Source organism: Amia ocellicauda, chromosome 9 (genome assembly GCF_036373705.1).
Source record: "Amia ocellicauda isolate fAmiCal2 chromosome 9, fAmiCal2.hap1, whole genome shotgun sequence".
NCBI classification, from domain to species: Eukaryota; Metazoa; Chordata; class Actinopteri; order Amiiformes; family Amiidae; genus Amia; species Amia ocellicauda.
The window spans coordinates 24,590,618-24,604,864 of NC_089858.1; the positions used below are offsets into that span (position 1 = coordinate 24,590,618).

At 39.9% G+C, this 14,247-nt stretch overlaps 1 protein-coding gene across 1 annotated transcript in view; it reads right to left on the reverse strand.

Annotated features, from left to right (window-relative positions):
* cpne7 (copine VII) overlaps window positions 1-14,247 on the reverse strand; it is a 53,854-nt gene that overhangs the window by 24,570 nt on the left and 15,037 nt on the right. Inside the window, exons 4-7 of the mRNA XM_066713801.1 lie at window positions 10,518-10,592; window positions 6,597-6,671; window positions 1,407-1,490; window positions 154-243 (exon numbers count right to left, since the gene is read on the reverse strand). Of these exons, the coding sequence (XP_066569898.1) occupies window positions 154-243; window positions 1,407-1,490; window positions 6,597-6,671; window positions 10,518-10,592 (324 nt within the window). The remainder of the gene's footprint in view (window positions 1-153; window positions 244-1,406; window positions 1,491-6,596; window positions 6,672-10,517; window positions 10,593-14,247) is intronic.

Genomic DNA, 14,247 nt, shown 5'->3' on the forward strand with positions numbered 1-14,247 from the left:
GTGGGATCATTCTTAAGGGAACTACTCTGTGGACATAATTAAATAGAATCCTAAAAAGAATGGGACAGAGTGATAGGCCTACTGAGTGACTGCATTAAGGAGAGTGCGATTTTTAACTCTACAATTAATGCTGCACTAGTGAACACATTTTACCTTCAGCTTCCTGTTGTCATCGCAGCTGCACAAGGAGCTCAGTGAGACTTTAAATGACTCCCAGACCGGATTCAGGTTGTTCTTGACAACCTGCAAATAGAACATGACAACAGGGACTTTGAACATCATGACAGCTCTAACATAGCTCCTGGCCACGCCTACTTATATATAAAGTGCACTTATGCAATAAATGGTTACATGTAAATCATTCAGCCTTTTGAGTGTGGAAGTTTTTTTGGGTATCATAGTTCAATCGAATACAGTCAAATTTCATCATCAAGGAAATCCAGGACAAGTGGATGGGGAAAGGAAATTAAGTTCAATTGGTACTATTATCTCAGCTGGGTAGGGCAGGCTGTGTTCCCCATATCTGGGTGAACACTAGGAATAATAACGTGTGAAGAAGGCAGTCTTGGGGTCAGGGTCCATTCCAGGTCAGATTTTCTAAGGGAGATTCTCAAACAGTCAGGAGTCAAAGCTGGGTAGCCAGGTTTCTAACTAACACTCAAAATTCGAACACTTTATCTGTACACCCTCTACGCGTTACCACTCGGGTACTTTGCCATGTGTTATTATTCACAGGTCTGTAAATAGCTGTGCTGGGAATGAGGTATAGCTGTGTCCACTGGGTCAGCTGATCTTAAGCTAACCATGGCTGCATTCTCCACGTCATGTGTGTGGAAGAAGAGCAACAAGAGGAGGCAACTTGCCCTGATATATTTGCCATCGTGCACTACTCCTGGCACTGTGCCACAATATGTATTAAAAAAACAAAGCAATCAGAGGCTACCTCAAACATGGGCCATGCCAAAAACAATTAACATTAACATGAAGGATCTCTGGTACGTGCTCCTTCTCAGACTCTATCAGGGTTCAGCAGGTAAGACTGGTGTGCCTACAGTATCCTTGCTAAGCCAAATTTAAAGCAGATGCCTTTATTGTGATGACAGCACTGGAGACATCATGCCAAATGAATTGCATTGATCAGAAGACAACGTGTCATTTCTTGTGGAATGTTTGGCTTTCAAGCAGTTTCCCCAAAGTCAAGCTAAGATGGCCACCAAGGGTCATGCAGGATGTGGCTGAATTTCAGTGTCTCACTCCAATCTGTACTTGAGAAGTGTCTGAAAATCCTCTGGATGAATGTTGCGATCCAAACGCAAATTCTTTCAGTCATCCAGAGAACTCCTCTCACAAATATCCCCTCGACACGCAATCACAGTTTTGTTCTGAGTACTTCAAGGCCTCCTCACCTCAGTTCTGTAAACAAGCTGCTCGGTGTCATCATCGTTCATCCGGTATATCTCCAAAAAGGGATCTGATTTACTGAAGAGATCCTGCAATACAAGCATAAACTGAACCGCATTCACCACCATTGGGAACTACATCACACAAATGTACATTTATACAGGGAGCAATTACTAACTGATACCATTCCAAAAGCTTGGATCTAGCCAAGCCTGGCACTTCATTCAACCCTGAATTGAACTAATATTTTTCTCTAGAGGATGATTTTATTTATTTGTTCATTTCTTTATTTGTTTATTATGATTTTGGTTCCTAAAATGGTGCAGAAAAATTACAAGACTTCATGAGGTGCACAACTGTGTGAAGTATAACTGTCTTGAAATTTGAAAGGTAGAATTAGTACTATAGTAGAATTAGTATTATTATTAGTAATAATCCCAAATTATTACTTTCCATAAGGTACCTGAAAGGGCAGGAATTAAAATGGTTTGATACTACTGATTGCCCTGCCATTCATATTCCCCAAATATTGCAATGTACAGCACTGCTCTTCTTAACAATTGGCAATTCACAGAGAAACACGCAGACAGCAAACATAATCCAGGGTTTCAGTAGTCAATGTATTTTCTTATTTTTAAATAGCAGGACCTGCAGGAAAGCTGTCTGGAAATAAGTATCAGGAAATACATTCACAGGATACCAAAAAAAAGTGTTATCCCATAACTTTAATTGCAACTGAGATTTGGGGAATTAATGTTGTTATTAAAATGCTGAAAGTCTAGAGGAGACTAAAATATCCTGTGAGCGCTCATTGAGAAAATTGTAACCTCAAAACTCCACAGTTGTAGAAATGTAAATGAATGGATAGCAATCATTTTATCAACAATCTGTGTGTTTAGTTATTTGCAATCCTGTATATCCTGATACAGAGGCTGAGTAAATGAATTTTGGTGCTTTTCCCCTCAGCGAAGAGAGGTTTGCTGCAAACCAACAAAAAAGGAGATAGTGTGCTGTAATAACTTGGTCATGGAGTTTCAGCTTGGCTACCCAGACCTGCAATTTGGTGACTTGGGTCAACAATCTGATTCAACAGGGGTCATTATCAACCACTATCTAAAAAAAAAAAAAAACACTGTAATGTCTGTGAGTCTCAGAGCACTATAAGGGATATAATCTCCACAGGGCCTGCAGATGGAAGTGCAGGTAGCCCCATTCCTGTTGTCAAGGCAACGACTTGCCAGTGACATCACAGCAGCCTGATTTAGATGTGCGATTGTCGACTCTTAATTTCTGTCCCAGAGTGAAGGAAATGGATATAAAGATTAATTGTGCTGTTAAATTTGTACTCTGACTAACACCGTTTTCACAGTTATTAATAGTTTATGATTTCTTTAATTGTGGTTAACTCAGCTGATGGACTTTTTCCTTTCATTGCTTTTCTTGCAAGAGCAGAAGCAGTAGCACGTCACGCTCGTTTTTTGTTTTGACTAAATCTTCTGTAGGAAGAGTATATTTATCGCTGTGTTTCTGCATTAGAAGGGCCATGGAGAGAACATTGCTGGCATCCACAAGAGTTAACCTGTGGATTGTCACACATGATGTCGGATATCTAGGGGAACTAGGGAAACACAACACACAGTCCATTTTAAACAATAAGGATGGAAAACCTTTTTGTATGTGTTTTTTATTGGTTAAGGGAAGGAAAGTAATAAGAACGTGATCATTGAATAAGTGATTAGCAGCAGATGGGTGTGTGTACAAGATGGTGTTGGTTATATAAAAACCTGTCTTTATTTTTGTTGGAATATCTGGCATGGAAAGGCTGCATCTAACTAAGCAGAGGACCAGGAGGCTGCCTAGATGTGAGCCAGGGAGGGAAGATAAGAAGGGTCCAAATCAGATATGACCTTAAGAAGAAACAATGGGAGTTATACACTCACCTAAAGGATTATTAGGAACACCATACTAATACTGTGTTTGACCCCCTTTCGCCTTCAGAACTGCCTTAATTCTACGTGGCATTGATTCAACAAGGTGCTGAAAGCATTCTTTAGAAATGTTGGCCCATATTGATAGGATAGCATCTTGCAGTTGATGGAGATTTGTGGGATGCACATCCAGGGCACGAAGCTCCCGTTCCACCACATCCCAAACATGCTCTATTGGGTTGAGATCTGGTGACTGTGGGGGCCAGTTTAGTACAGTGAACTCATTGTCATGTTCAAGAAACCAATTTGAAATGATTGGACCTTTGTGACATGGTGCATTATCCTGCTGGAAGTAGCCATCAGAGGATGGGTACATGGTGGTCATAAAGGGATGGACATGGTCAGAAACAATGCTCAGGTAGGCCGTGGCATTTAAACGCTGCCCAATTGGCACTAAGGGGCCTAAAGTGTGCCAAGAAAACATCCCCCACACCATTACACCACCACCACCAGCCTGCACAGTGGTAACAAGGCATGATGGATCCATGTTCTCATTCTGTTTACGCCAAATTCTGACTCTACCATCTGAATGTCTCAACAGAAATCGAGACTCATCAGACCAGGCAACATTTTTCCAGTCTTCAACTGTCCAATTTTGGTGAGCTTGTGCAAATTGTAGCCTCTTTTTCCTATTTGTAGTGGAGATGAGTGGTACCAGGTGGGGTCTTCTGCTGTTGTAGCCCATCCGCCTCAAGGTTGTACGTGTTGTGGCTTCACAATTGCTTTGCTGCATACCTCGGTTGTAACGAGTGGTTATTTCAGTCAAAGTTGCTCTTCTATCAGCTTGAATCAGTCGGCCCATTCTCCTCTGACCTCTAGCATCAACAAGGCATTTTCGCCCACAGGACTGCCGCATACTGGATGTTTTTCCCTTTTCACACCATTCTTTGTAAACCCTAGAAATGGTTGTGCGTGAAAATCCCAGTAACTGAGCAGATTGTGAAATACTCAGACCGGCCCGTCTGGCACCAACAACCATGCCACGCTCAAAATTGCTTAAATCACCTTTCTTTCCCATTCAGACATTCAGTTTGGAGTTCAGGAGATTGTCTTGACCAGGACCACACCCCTAAATGCATTGAAGCAACTGCCATGTGATTGGTTGGTTAGATAATTGCGTTAATGAGAAATTGAACAGGTGTTCCTAATAATCCTTTAGGTGAGTGTACAATGTAATACCTACGATTTCTCTAAATCAGCATGCATGTCTTTAGGGGCCTGGAATAATAATCTTGTTAGTATTTCTATTAAAATCTCTGCTCAGCTATTAGTGTTGGGGACATGATTCACACCTGGCATGTTAGATCTTAATCAAGCAAATCATTTTTAAATTAAAAATATGATTGGACACCATAATGTTGATTGTTGTTTTATCCCCGTTTACCTGTGGCTTAGTGGCTTAGTGGCTTGGTGATAGAGATATCTATGAGAAGCACAGCATCTTGTTTGCTGACAGATAGAGGGTATGATAAGATTGTAAATGCAAAGCAGTACACGTGGAATCGTGTGCAACTGTGGCAAGTGGTCATTTATGTGTGAAAGGCATCTTTAACACCTCATGATGAGCCTGATAACAATTTCTAATCTCTAGGCATCATGCCTGGGAAGCTGAAATGAATGCATTTCAATCACACAGTTTGTTCCCTCAGTGGAAGCATTTGTTACAATTAATGTATTGGTCTGTTAATCAAGACCCGAACAAGTATCTAAGGAGAACGGTTATTATTTTACATTTTCAGGACAAGTAATGCACACAATGCAAGTGAAGGCTCTTACCAGCTGTCCCTATCATTGCAGGATATTAATGCCCTTTCTGATACAATGCAGAGGTTGCTTTGAAAAGACTGAGCTATAATTTAATTATTCATATTTGCAAACGAACAGCATCTCATTGTCTGTAGTTATTGCTTTGCCTGGCTCTCACAAGAGATTGTGAGAGCTCGCTTCCACCCTGAACAGACTCACAAACCTAAGGCAAGCATTTGTTTTGTGGGATTTGTTATTGTTTTTTTCCTTTTTGCCACCTTTTGATAACTCGGCTTATTTTCAGATCTCACTTCATAATACAAATCGATACCTGTCTCTCTCCGCGAGTCCAGAGTTCAGTATGAGGTTGCCAGGTCTCGGGCAAGTCAAAATGATTGATTTGTAAAATGAAGACATTTAAGATACTTAAATGTGGATCTATTTAGAAGAAAAAGTGTTCTACAGATACCACAGAATATAATGTGTTCCAAAGGGGAAGGAAGGGGGTGGGGATTGTGCCAAAGGCAGAGTGAAAATTATGCTGGATAACATGTACATAAGAGCAACTCTCTGTATAGCACTCAGCTGTGGTAGACTGGGAGCAGGAGTGTGGGTGCAGGAATGTGTAGGTGTTTGTGTACACCACGTTTGAGAGTGCTTGTATACAGTGCTGGTGTACAACACAGCAACTTGATGTGCTCTGGGGCAGTGGTGCATTTTCATTGTCTCTGCTGTATCTTCCTGTGTGGGAGGCAATGTTTGTACACAGTGTGCTGGGGGGAAGTTGTGCGTCATGGTGTCATCGCAAGCAGCAGACAGATGGAACACTCCAGTTCAAGCACAGCACTGTTGTTCACGGCCTTTACCTAGAATTATCCATTGTAAAGGAAGACCATGAGCCGAACTGTAACCCAGGGCCTTTACCTGCCTACTCAAGCGGGAAGTGGCATATGTCTAATTTGTTTTTGTTGTTGCAGGGTTCAATAAAAACCCACAAAAAACAGGGTAATCTTTTGAACCCTAAGCAAAGGCAAACTCTAGCTTATTTTATTTTTCCCTTCACCACATTCTACAATTGAAAGTTAGAGCAATCACAACTCATTCGTGGCATGTCAACAGCAACAAAAATCTGCAGTTTAAATTCACAAAGACATTCCTAAAATCTCAGTGTCTCAGTGAAAGATATCCAGGTGGGGGAAGAAATTGAAGTAGGATTGTTTTCTTGCTTTGTTACGTATAATTGGATTGGATTTTTACATAGAACACAGAATCTGCATAAGATGTGCATGTTTTTTTGGTGTGTTTTTTTAGCCAAAGACTAACAGTTCTGACTATAGATTCATAGTTGTGCTCTAGTGAATAAAAAGCACAACCAGGCAGAGAAAATGAAAAAAATCCTTTTGATATGTTGATCAGAACCATTTTTTTTATATTAAAATTCTGAAAAACACAAAAGCATACCTTATCATCCAGTTTCTTAGCACAAAAGGAAAGTTCCACATAACCATTGTTTCCTGAAATTTCTTCTGCAATGACCTAGGAATCAAAAAAAAGGCATCATTAACTTTTTCAACATGATATCTACTTACAGATACATTTTCAAGTAATTTAAAATCTATTGCACAAAGGTACTAAATAAATATCTGTGCAATGACACCTCAGGGAGACCTCCAATACCTTAGTAATCCAGCTTTCTGCAAAGTGTACCATTATACCTGGTATCAAAGGTTAGCGGTTTTCATTATCTTTTATTCTGATTTCATTCAAGTCTTGTACCAAGCAAAATTCAGGGATTATTTCTACTTAACTTTAAAGCAGCAAAGAGAACCAGAAAATTAATACCCATGTCAAGATGTTGCCAGGTCCCCTTGTCCACCCCAGATGTAGTACTGGTTTTGATAAAGCCTGACAAAATCTAATTAAAAGTTCACTGCTGCTGGAAATGTATTCTTTCAGCAGGAAATGGTGAAAGGAATATAACGCTGTATGATTTCTTTAACTTTTTATATTGTGCTTGATTTCCATCTTTCTATCATTTAAGGGCTGTTTTTCTCACTTTGTTTAAGTGTGAAGCGCAGTTCAGCTGCAGACAGACAGCTGGCTTTGATGAATGGCCTGAGCACACACTCACTGCTGGTCAGAGTGGGAAAGCAGGCTCCTAATGGCTCAATCACAATAGGATGTATTTAAGAGTGCATCATTTATGACTTGCATAATTCACACTAGTGTTGTGCTTCTCACCATGTGTAATATACTGGCTTGATGGGGAGTTCAATTATTGTAACATTATTATGGTTGTGTTGCACCTAATTCTTTTCAGTTGGAAATTTATCAAGATTTTATTTGTGCTATTATTCACCTGACTATAACCCCAATCAGTTGTGGGTGCCATCAGTCCCTACATGACAGTGTATTGAATTCTGTCTGCTGTGGCAGCACCCAGATCCTTATGCGTAACTAAAACCAGCTTTGTCAAAACACCCGTTTTTAAAGAGCAGGGGATTTGCGCACTCTTGTGCATCCAGGCGAGTGACATCACGGGCACATTATACACAAAGAATCCCATTACGCCCAGCGATGGCCTGGCGTCCTGTCCTGTGTATATTCTTGCCTTGTGCCCTATGCCTGCCGGGATCGGCTCCGGCTTCCCCACAACCCTCACCAGGATAAGCAGTTTTTGAAAATGGATGGATGGATGGAATCCCATTACATTGGTATGGTTAGGAATTAAATTGTTAAAGCACAGCCATCTCTATTTGCTTTGCTGTTCTGTTCTGAGGTGATCCAAGCCATATCATATGTGATGGCTGTACAACTAGAGAGAGCAAGCAAGAATTCATGAGGGAAAATAAAGAAAGAAATGGCAACAGCCCCATGCCCCCAGCTTCCCTATGGGAGTGAGCATCAAGTCCACCAAAATGAACACATTACAGACACATACACAAAAGCTGGAACAGATCCTATTAAACACAAGCTAAGTAAGAGTACCATTAGATTTCAACTCCATGTCATCTAAATGTGCAATTGTGCAGTACAAATACTGTAAATGCTGTGGTCTGCTTATGAGGAGAGGTTCTCAATGTGATTTCTAGGCTGCTGCACTGTTCTGTGTTCATACAGAGAAAAAAGGAAAGAAGTAAAATATATATATATAGCTATACAGCTTTGAAAAAAATTTAGAGACCACTTAACATTGATTTCTGAACTTGGAGTGGTCTCTTAATTTTTTCCAGAGCTGTATACAGTGAGGAAAAAAAGTATTTGATCACCTGCTGATTTTGTCCACTGACAAAGAAATTATCAGTGTATAATTTTAATGGTAGGTGTATTTTAACAGTGAGAGACAGAAAAACAACAAAAAAATCCAGAAAAAAACGCATTTCAAAAAAGTTATAAATTGATTTGCATGTTAATGAGGGAAATAAGTATTTGACCCCTTCGACTTAGTACTTGGTGGCAAAACCCTTTTTTGTCCCACTCCTCTTTGTAGATCCTCTCCAAGTCATTAAGGTTTCGAGGCTGACGTTTGGCAACTCGAACCTTCAGCTCCCTCCACAGATTTTCTATGGGATTAAGGTCTGGAGACTGGCTAGGCCACTCCAGGACCTTAATGTGCTTCTTCTTGAGCCACTCCTTTGTTGCCTTGGCTGTGTGTTTTGGGTCATTGTCATGCTGGAATACCCATCCATGACCCATTTTCAATGCCCTGTCAAGCCAAGAAGCTTTGCATGGCCCTCAAATCTCATTCTTGCAAGCCGTCACTCAGAGCTGAACCAGACATGCCAGCTTAACTGAACTGAAAAACACTTCCAACCTCCTGCCTCCCAAGGTGCAATATTCACATTTAAGATTTGCCTTCCCTTAAAGCTTTTTCGGTACCTTTGTCTTCATCATTCTTTTGGTCTTACCACATTGGTATGCTTTTCTGTTGCTCTCCTTTGATGGAGCCAATTACTTATTGGAGTTTGTTTCTGATTCATATCCATGTTCCTAAAAAGCTGCATTAACACACTGCAGGTTAGAAGCCCATTGTGCTTTCATCTGAATGTATATTGTACTGGTCAATCGTAAAAGCCGGAGAAAACCAAAACCATTTTGGACTAATGGATCTCCAGGTATGTGAGGATTTAATGAACTCCTCCCATGCCCTTTGTGTCCCCAGACATCACTTTGGCTGAATAAGTCTGACTTGGCAGGCTTAGAGCTTAATGTTTTCAGAGACATTTCTTAGTTGCTCCTGTCAGGGTGGTGCTGTAAGCTCTTGCCTCTGTTATCACAAACCACACTCAGCTAGACTATTAACATCAGTACCCTGTGGAACAGTTTATCTGACCTCGACTGTTGCTTAAAATGGAAAATCCATGACATTTTTGTTTTGTTTGTTTGGCTGCTTTATTGCCATTTGAGAACTTATTTTTATTGCAATACAAATGTTTTCCTTTAAGTACTGCTTTTACACTGACAAAATGTAACAGATGTAATTTCCATCCATTGGTAGACACTAATTAAATTCTTTGAGTTGAGTACAGCTGAATGCTGTACTTTTCTAAACTGTTCTCATTAGTTAAACTAAAGTACCTTTCAATATAAAGAAATACTTTCTTCCTATGCCTTACCTACCATACTGGTACTTCACCATTACCAACAAAACATGTATTCAATTTGTTTCCATTATCTATAGTGTTTCTGAGATTTTGTAGATAATGATCTGCATGCTGGGAGATGTTTTTAATACTGCCATTGACTTAGAATTAGATATTTATATGATGTTTTGTTCATCTTTCTTAAAAATGTACATTTAACTCTAACTTGTAGATGTAGAAGACGACACCTTGAAATCATGAAGAAATCATAAACTTTGCAGTTGTGACATGGAAAAGAGAAGCTATAGATCAAAGGAAGCGGAAACATCTTGGGGAAGCCTTTATCTAGGATCGATATAGGCTGATGGTGATGGCCAGTTGATGACCACACCCTGGTATAAGATGCACTCTTAATTACTTAATGTACAGCTGATAATTCAAATTGATGGCCTGATGACCATTCAGCTGGTATGGTTAATTATTAGACTGCCGGAGAGAAACTATTTGATACCGTTATAGCACCATTTTTTAATGAGGAATGTGAGGTTATGGGGGCAGGGGAAATGAATGAGCATATATATATATATATATATATATAAACTTTATATCTCTGCAGCGGACTACCTGGAGGAACCCCCTGTTGTAAGCTTTATAGAGGGGTGGTGGGTGGTGGGTGGGGCCCACGAGAGCACCCCGCCCCCTCTGTGCTTAGAGTTAGTTCCACCGCTGAGAAGCACTCAATGATTTGTACATTAACCTGTCTTACCTCAGGCAGAAAATAAATCGAGAAGCAACATACCGTTATGGTGGATTTCCCAGCATATTTCCCATATTTTAAGAAGAGAGGTTTTGTCATCTTCTTCTGTGCCACAATCTGTGGAAAAGCAAGAGTCATCTCAACTGAAGGAAGATCTTTAAGAAGCTTTCAGGAGTTATAATATAAGGACAATAGTGAGGGAGAAACAAAGTGAGCACCAGCCCTGCATTGTTAAACAGACATACAGACAAACAAACAAATAAATAAGTACATTAATAAATGGATACAACCACTTTTAATTTTCCAACGCTTATTTGATTCTGGTGGTGGCAGATTCTTTGAAGCTGGCAGTGCCAACGCAAATGAGTAAATGGCTCCCGTGATAACACAGCAGTCACTTTTCATCTTAAACCTCATATGCCACCTGTCTCATCCCCTAGACTCTGCCTGCGCAAGAGTCATTTGTAAGAGCGTGAAACAGTGTTGTCTCCCATTAACTTCTAATGGATGAGATTGGTTGTCTGCAGTTTGAAAGACCCTATTCTGCAAACCTTTTTTTCCCCATTTACTGTGCACTCTTTCTCCTACAGGGAATCCAATACACACCATGAAAGCAACACGGCCAACGCGGTGATCTATTATAGGAACGTTTTAGCTCAGTGTTGCATAATCCACTGTCAAACTGTCACAGCCAAGGGCAGCATAATTGATGGGTTAATATATTCCTGAGCAGCATGCCTTTTTATGCCTTCATTTGCTCTTGATTCCCCTGACTTGAATCATGCATCTCCAGAGTTCATTAGCATGTAGGCGTTTGACCTATACCTCGTACCCATCTTCACATTATGCTTCATTGACGGCTGACAGGGCACTCAAACTCAGACGGGTCAATAGAGAAACAGCCATTGATTATTATTTGCGTGGCTGCTGTATTGGTTGGCATTACTTTGGCAGAAGTAAGAAATATGGAGCCGGTGAAGGTATCCTATGAACAGTAATGCCCTAATTCACATCTTTTATAAAATTGCATTTTTTCATTGGAAATTAGGTAATTACTGTTTCAGACAACACTATCTCATTCCCCTGTTCTGTCTTGATTACATGAACTTCAGTCTCTTTGGGGAATCACTTGTTAAACATCACTTAAGTTTTCTTCCAGTTCATCTTCAAACTAGCTCACATTGTAGTTGTAATTGTTGTGATTTGATTTTAATTGTGTGGTTTTGGTGCCAAATATAATGGTGGATGGAAAATAAATTAAATTAAGAACCAGTTACTATGGATTGATGCACCTCACTGTATCATGTGCTTTGTGCTGGGCCTTACAAACATACAAATACAGGCAGCTGATAATAAAGTGACAAATGCCCACCTCCACAGTCACTTTGCAGACACACTCACTGCCTGTATATAACTGGCTCTTGTATGTCAGCTCCTAGGTATCACAGTGACATGCACACCATATTAATGCCAAATCTGCATAACCACTGAAACTGTAGCTTGGCATTACTTCTCATGCGTGTACTGAAGTCTCTGTTAATAGGCTTTTATCATATCCACCCCCATGACCGAGGTGGCAGATTGTGCCATAATTATGAACAAAAGACTTGTAGCCCCCAGGACATACATTTCGAACGTATGAGAGTTTAAATCAACTCCATTAAAAAAATAATAACAGGGCATCCAGTTAAGCGTGGCAAGCTTCTCCATATTTCAAAAGCAGCGCTATACACCGCCCCCCCACCCCCAACCCTTCCTAAACTCTCCACCCCATTCCCATAATTTCTTGTATGAATTGAGTGTTATTATTAATAACGAACAATAAATCGAAGAAGTAAAGTGCTTCTTCTCTCACTTTTGTGAATAAACACAAGATGAATAGGTAATAGAGATACATTGATGCTTCACTTTGGTAGAGAATCTATATCCAATTGGATGGGATAAAAGGATATTCTGGCTTAAATTATAGTGCTCTCCCATGAGGGTCACTGGGACACAGTGTCAAGGTTCTCCTCTGGCAGTACGTAGGTCTTGTTGAAAGGAGCCAACACATCATTTCATCCATCTCTCCTCTGGACTTCCACTTCCCTCTGTCTGTCTTCCACTGGTGCCCCTTCTCCCCTGAGATCCCAAACTAGCTTTCATACAATGCATGAGAGGCAATGAAGAGAGACACTTCAATGTGTTTTGATTGTGTTCTCGCAGCCCCCTCCCTCTTTCCCTCTTTCTCCCTCTCTCCTTCTCTCTCTATCTCCCTCTCTCCCCACCTCTCTCTCTCTCTCTCTCTCTCTCTCTCTCTCTCTTGCCACCCACCCATTCTACATTATTTCAGCTCATTAGTTCCTAAATCTTCTTCCTTCTTCATCGGTCAATATTATCCCATCCTCATTCCGCAATATTTGGTGTGACTTTTGTTCATTATTAGCAGAGGCTGTGCAATAGCTGTGTACCCTTCATGCTTAGAGTTTAATATGATGTTAAATATATTCATTAAATCTGGTTTTCTGGGTACACTGAGGGAGTATCAGTCATATCCGCTCATAGGGCAACTCAGTGAATATTACTTTTCCTATTGTGGTAGACAGTGAAAACCCCTTGCATTATTGGAATTCTTTATTGCAGCTCAAATTATATTTTCCTTTCATTTGAGAGCTGTTCGGTAGATACAATGCCCACACCATGATTTTTCACTCTTCAATACACTGGCTCATCGTCTTTTACTATCGCTTCAGCCTCATTTACCAAGCCTGTCATTTTTTTAAATCTGAAAGTAATAAAATACCCTGACTTGTAACTAACACTTGAACATCTTACTTCATTATTGCTGTTGTGCTTGACGATGTGAGGCATTCAAACCTGAAAGTGTTTGTTCCTTCACAGCTTGTAAAATTATTGTGAGTATATTTGAACAATTGTTTTATAAAAAAGCCTCAAATTATAGTAGAGAGAAAATATTCCACTTTAACTACTGCACTAAAGCGGACGTCTACTCCTTCCAAGCAAAAGGAAAGTTAATGTCAGTGGAAAAAATACATGCAAAATATTTCAAATTCAAAACCCTAAAGAGATTAAATATTTATGAGCCTTGTTAATATCTATCAGTAGGGTTGCTTACTAACAATCAAAACTACAATCAATCTTCTATACTAGCAAAACTCTCTTTCAGGGAATCTGAAGGGTGCAGTTAAATACTTTTATGCCCAAACTCATTAAATTAATTCAGCAGTTCAGACATCCCCAATAGACGTATGTAGTAAAGGTAAATCTTATTTATTTTGGCCTAGATTTCCTTTACTAAGGGAACGATGACCTGGCCATCAGGAGCTGCTGATGTCCTCCTTCAGAACCTCAGTTTAAAACTCAATTAAAATCTAGTCATATTTCTCCAGGTAGTTAACAGTATATAACACTGAAATATCCATTCTTTTTCAGTTTTTGGTAACATATATTTTTTTTTTAACCTCTGGCAGTTTACTGCATACCTTCGTACCATTTCAGGTTATTCACTGGACTTGAACTGCTTAAATTTCAATAAAAACTGGAAAAATGGGGGTGTTCTAAAACTATCTGGAGATCTAACCTTTGTGGACTGACTATTGCTGAAGGGATCAAGACTCATTAAGTTTTTCTTTCTCCACCTACAGTCTGTTGACACTGGGACCTTCACAATTACTTTTCAGGAAGAATTGAACCTCTACATAGCCATCATTCAAAAAATGCAAGGGAAACACATGCTTCTAGAAAAACAATTATACAGTCTAGCCATTCTGGT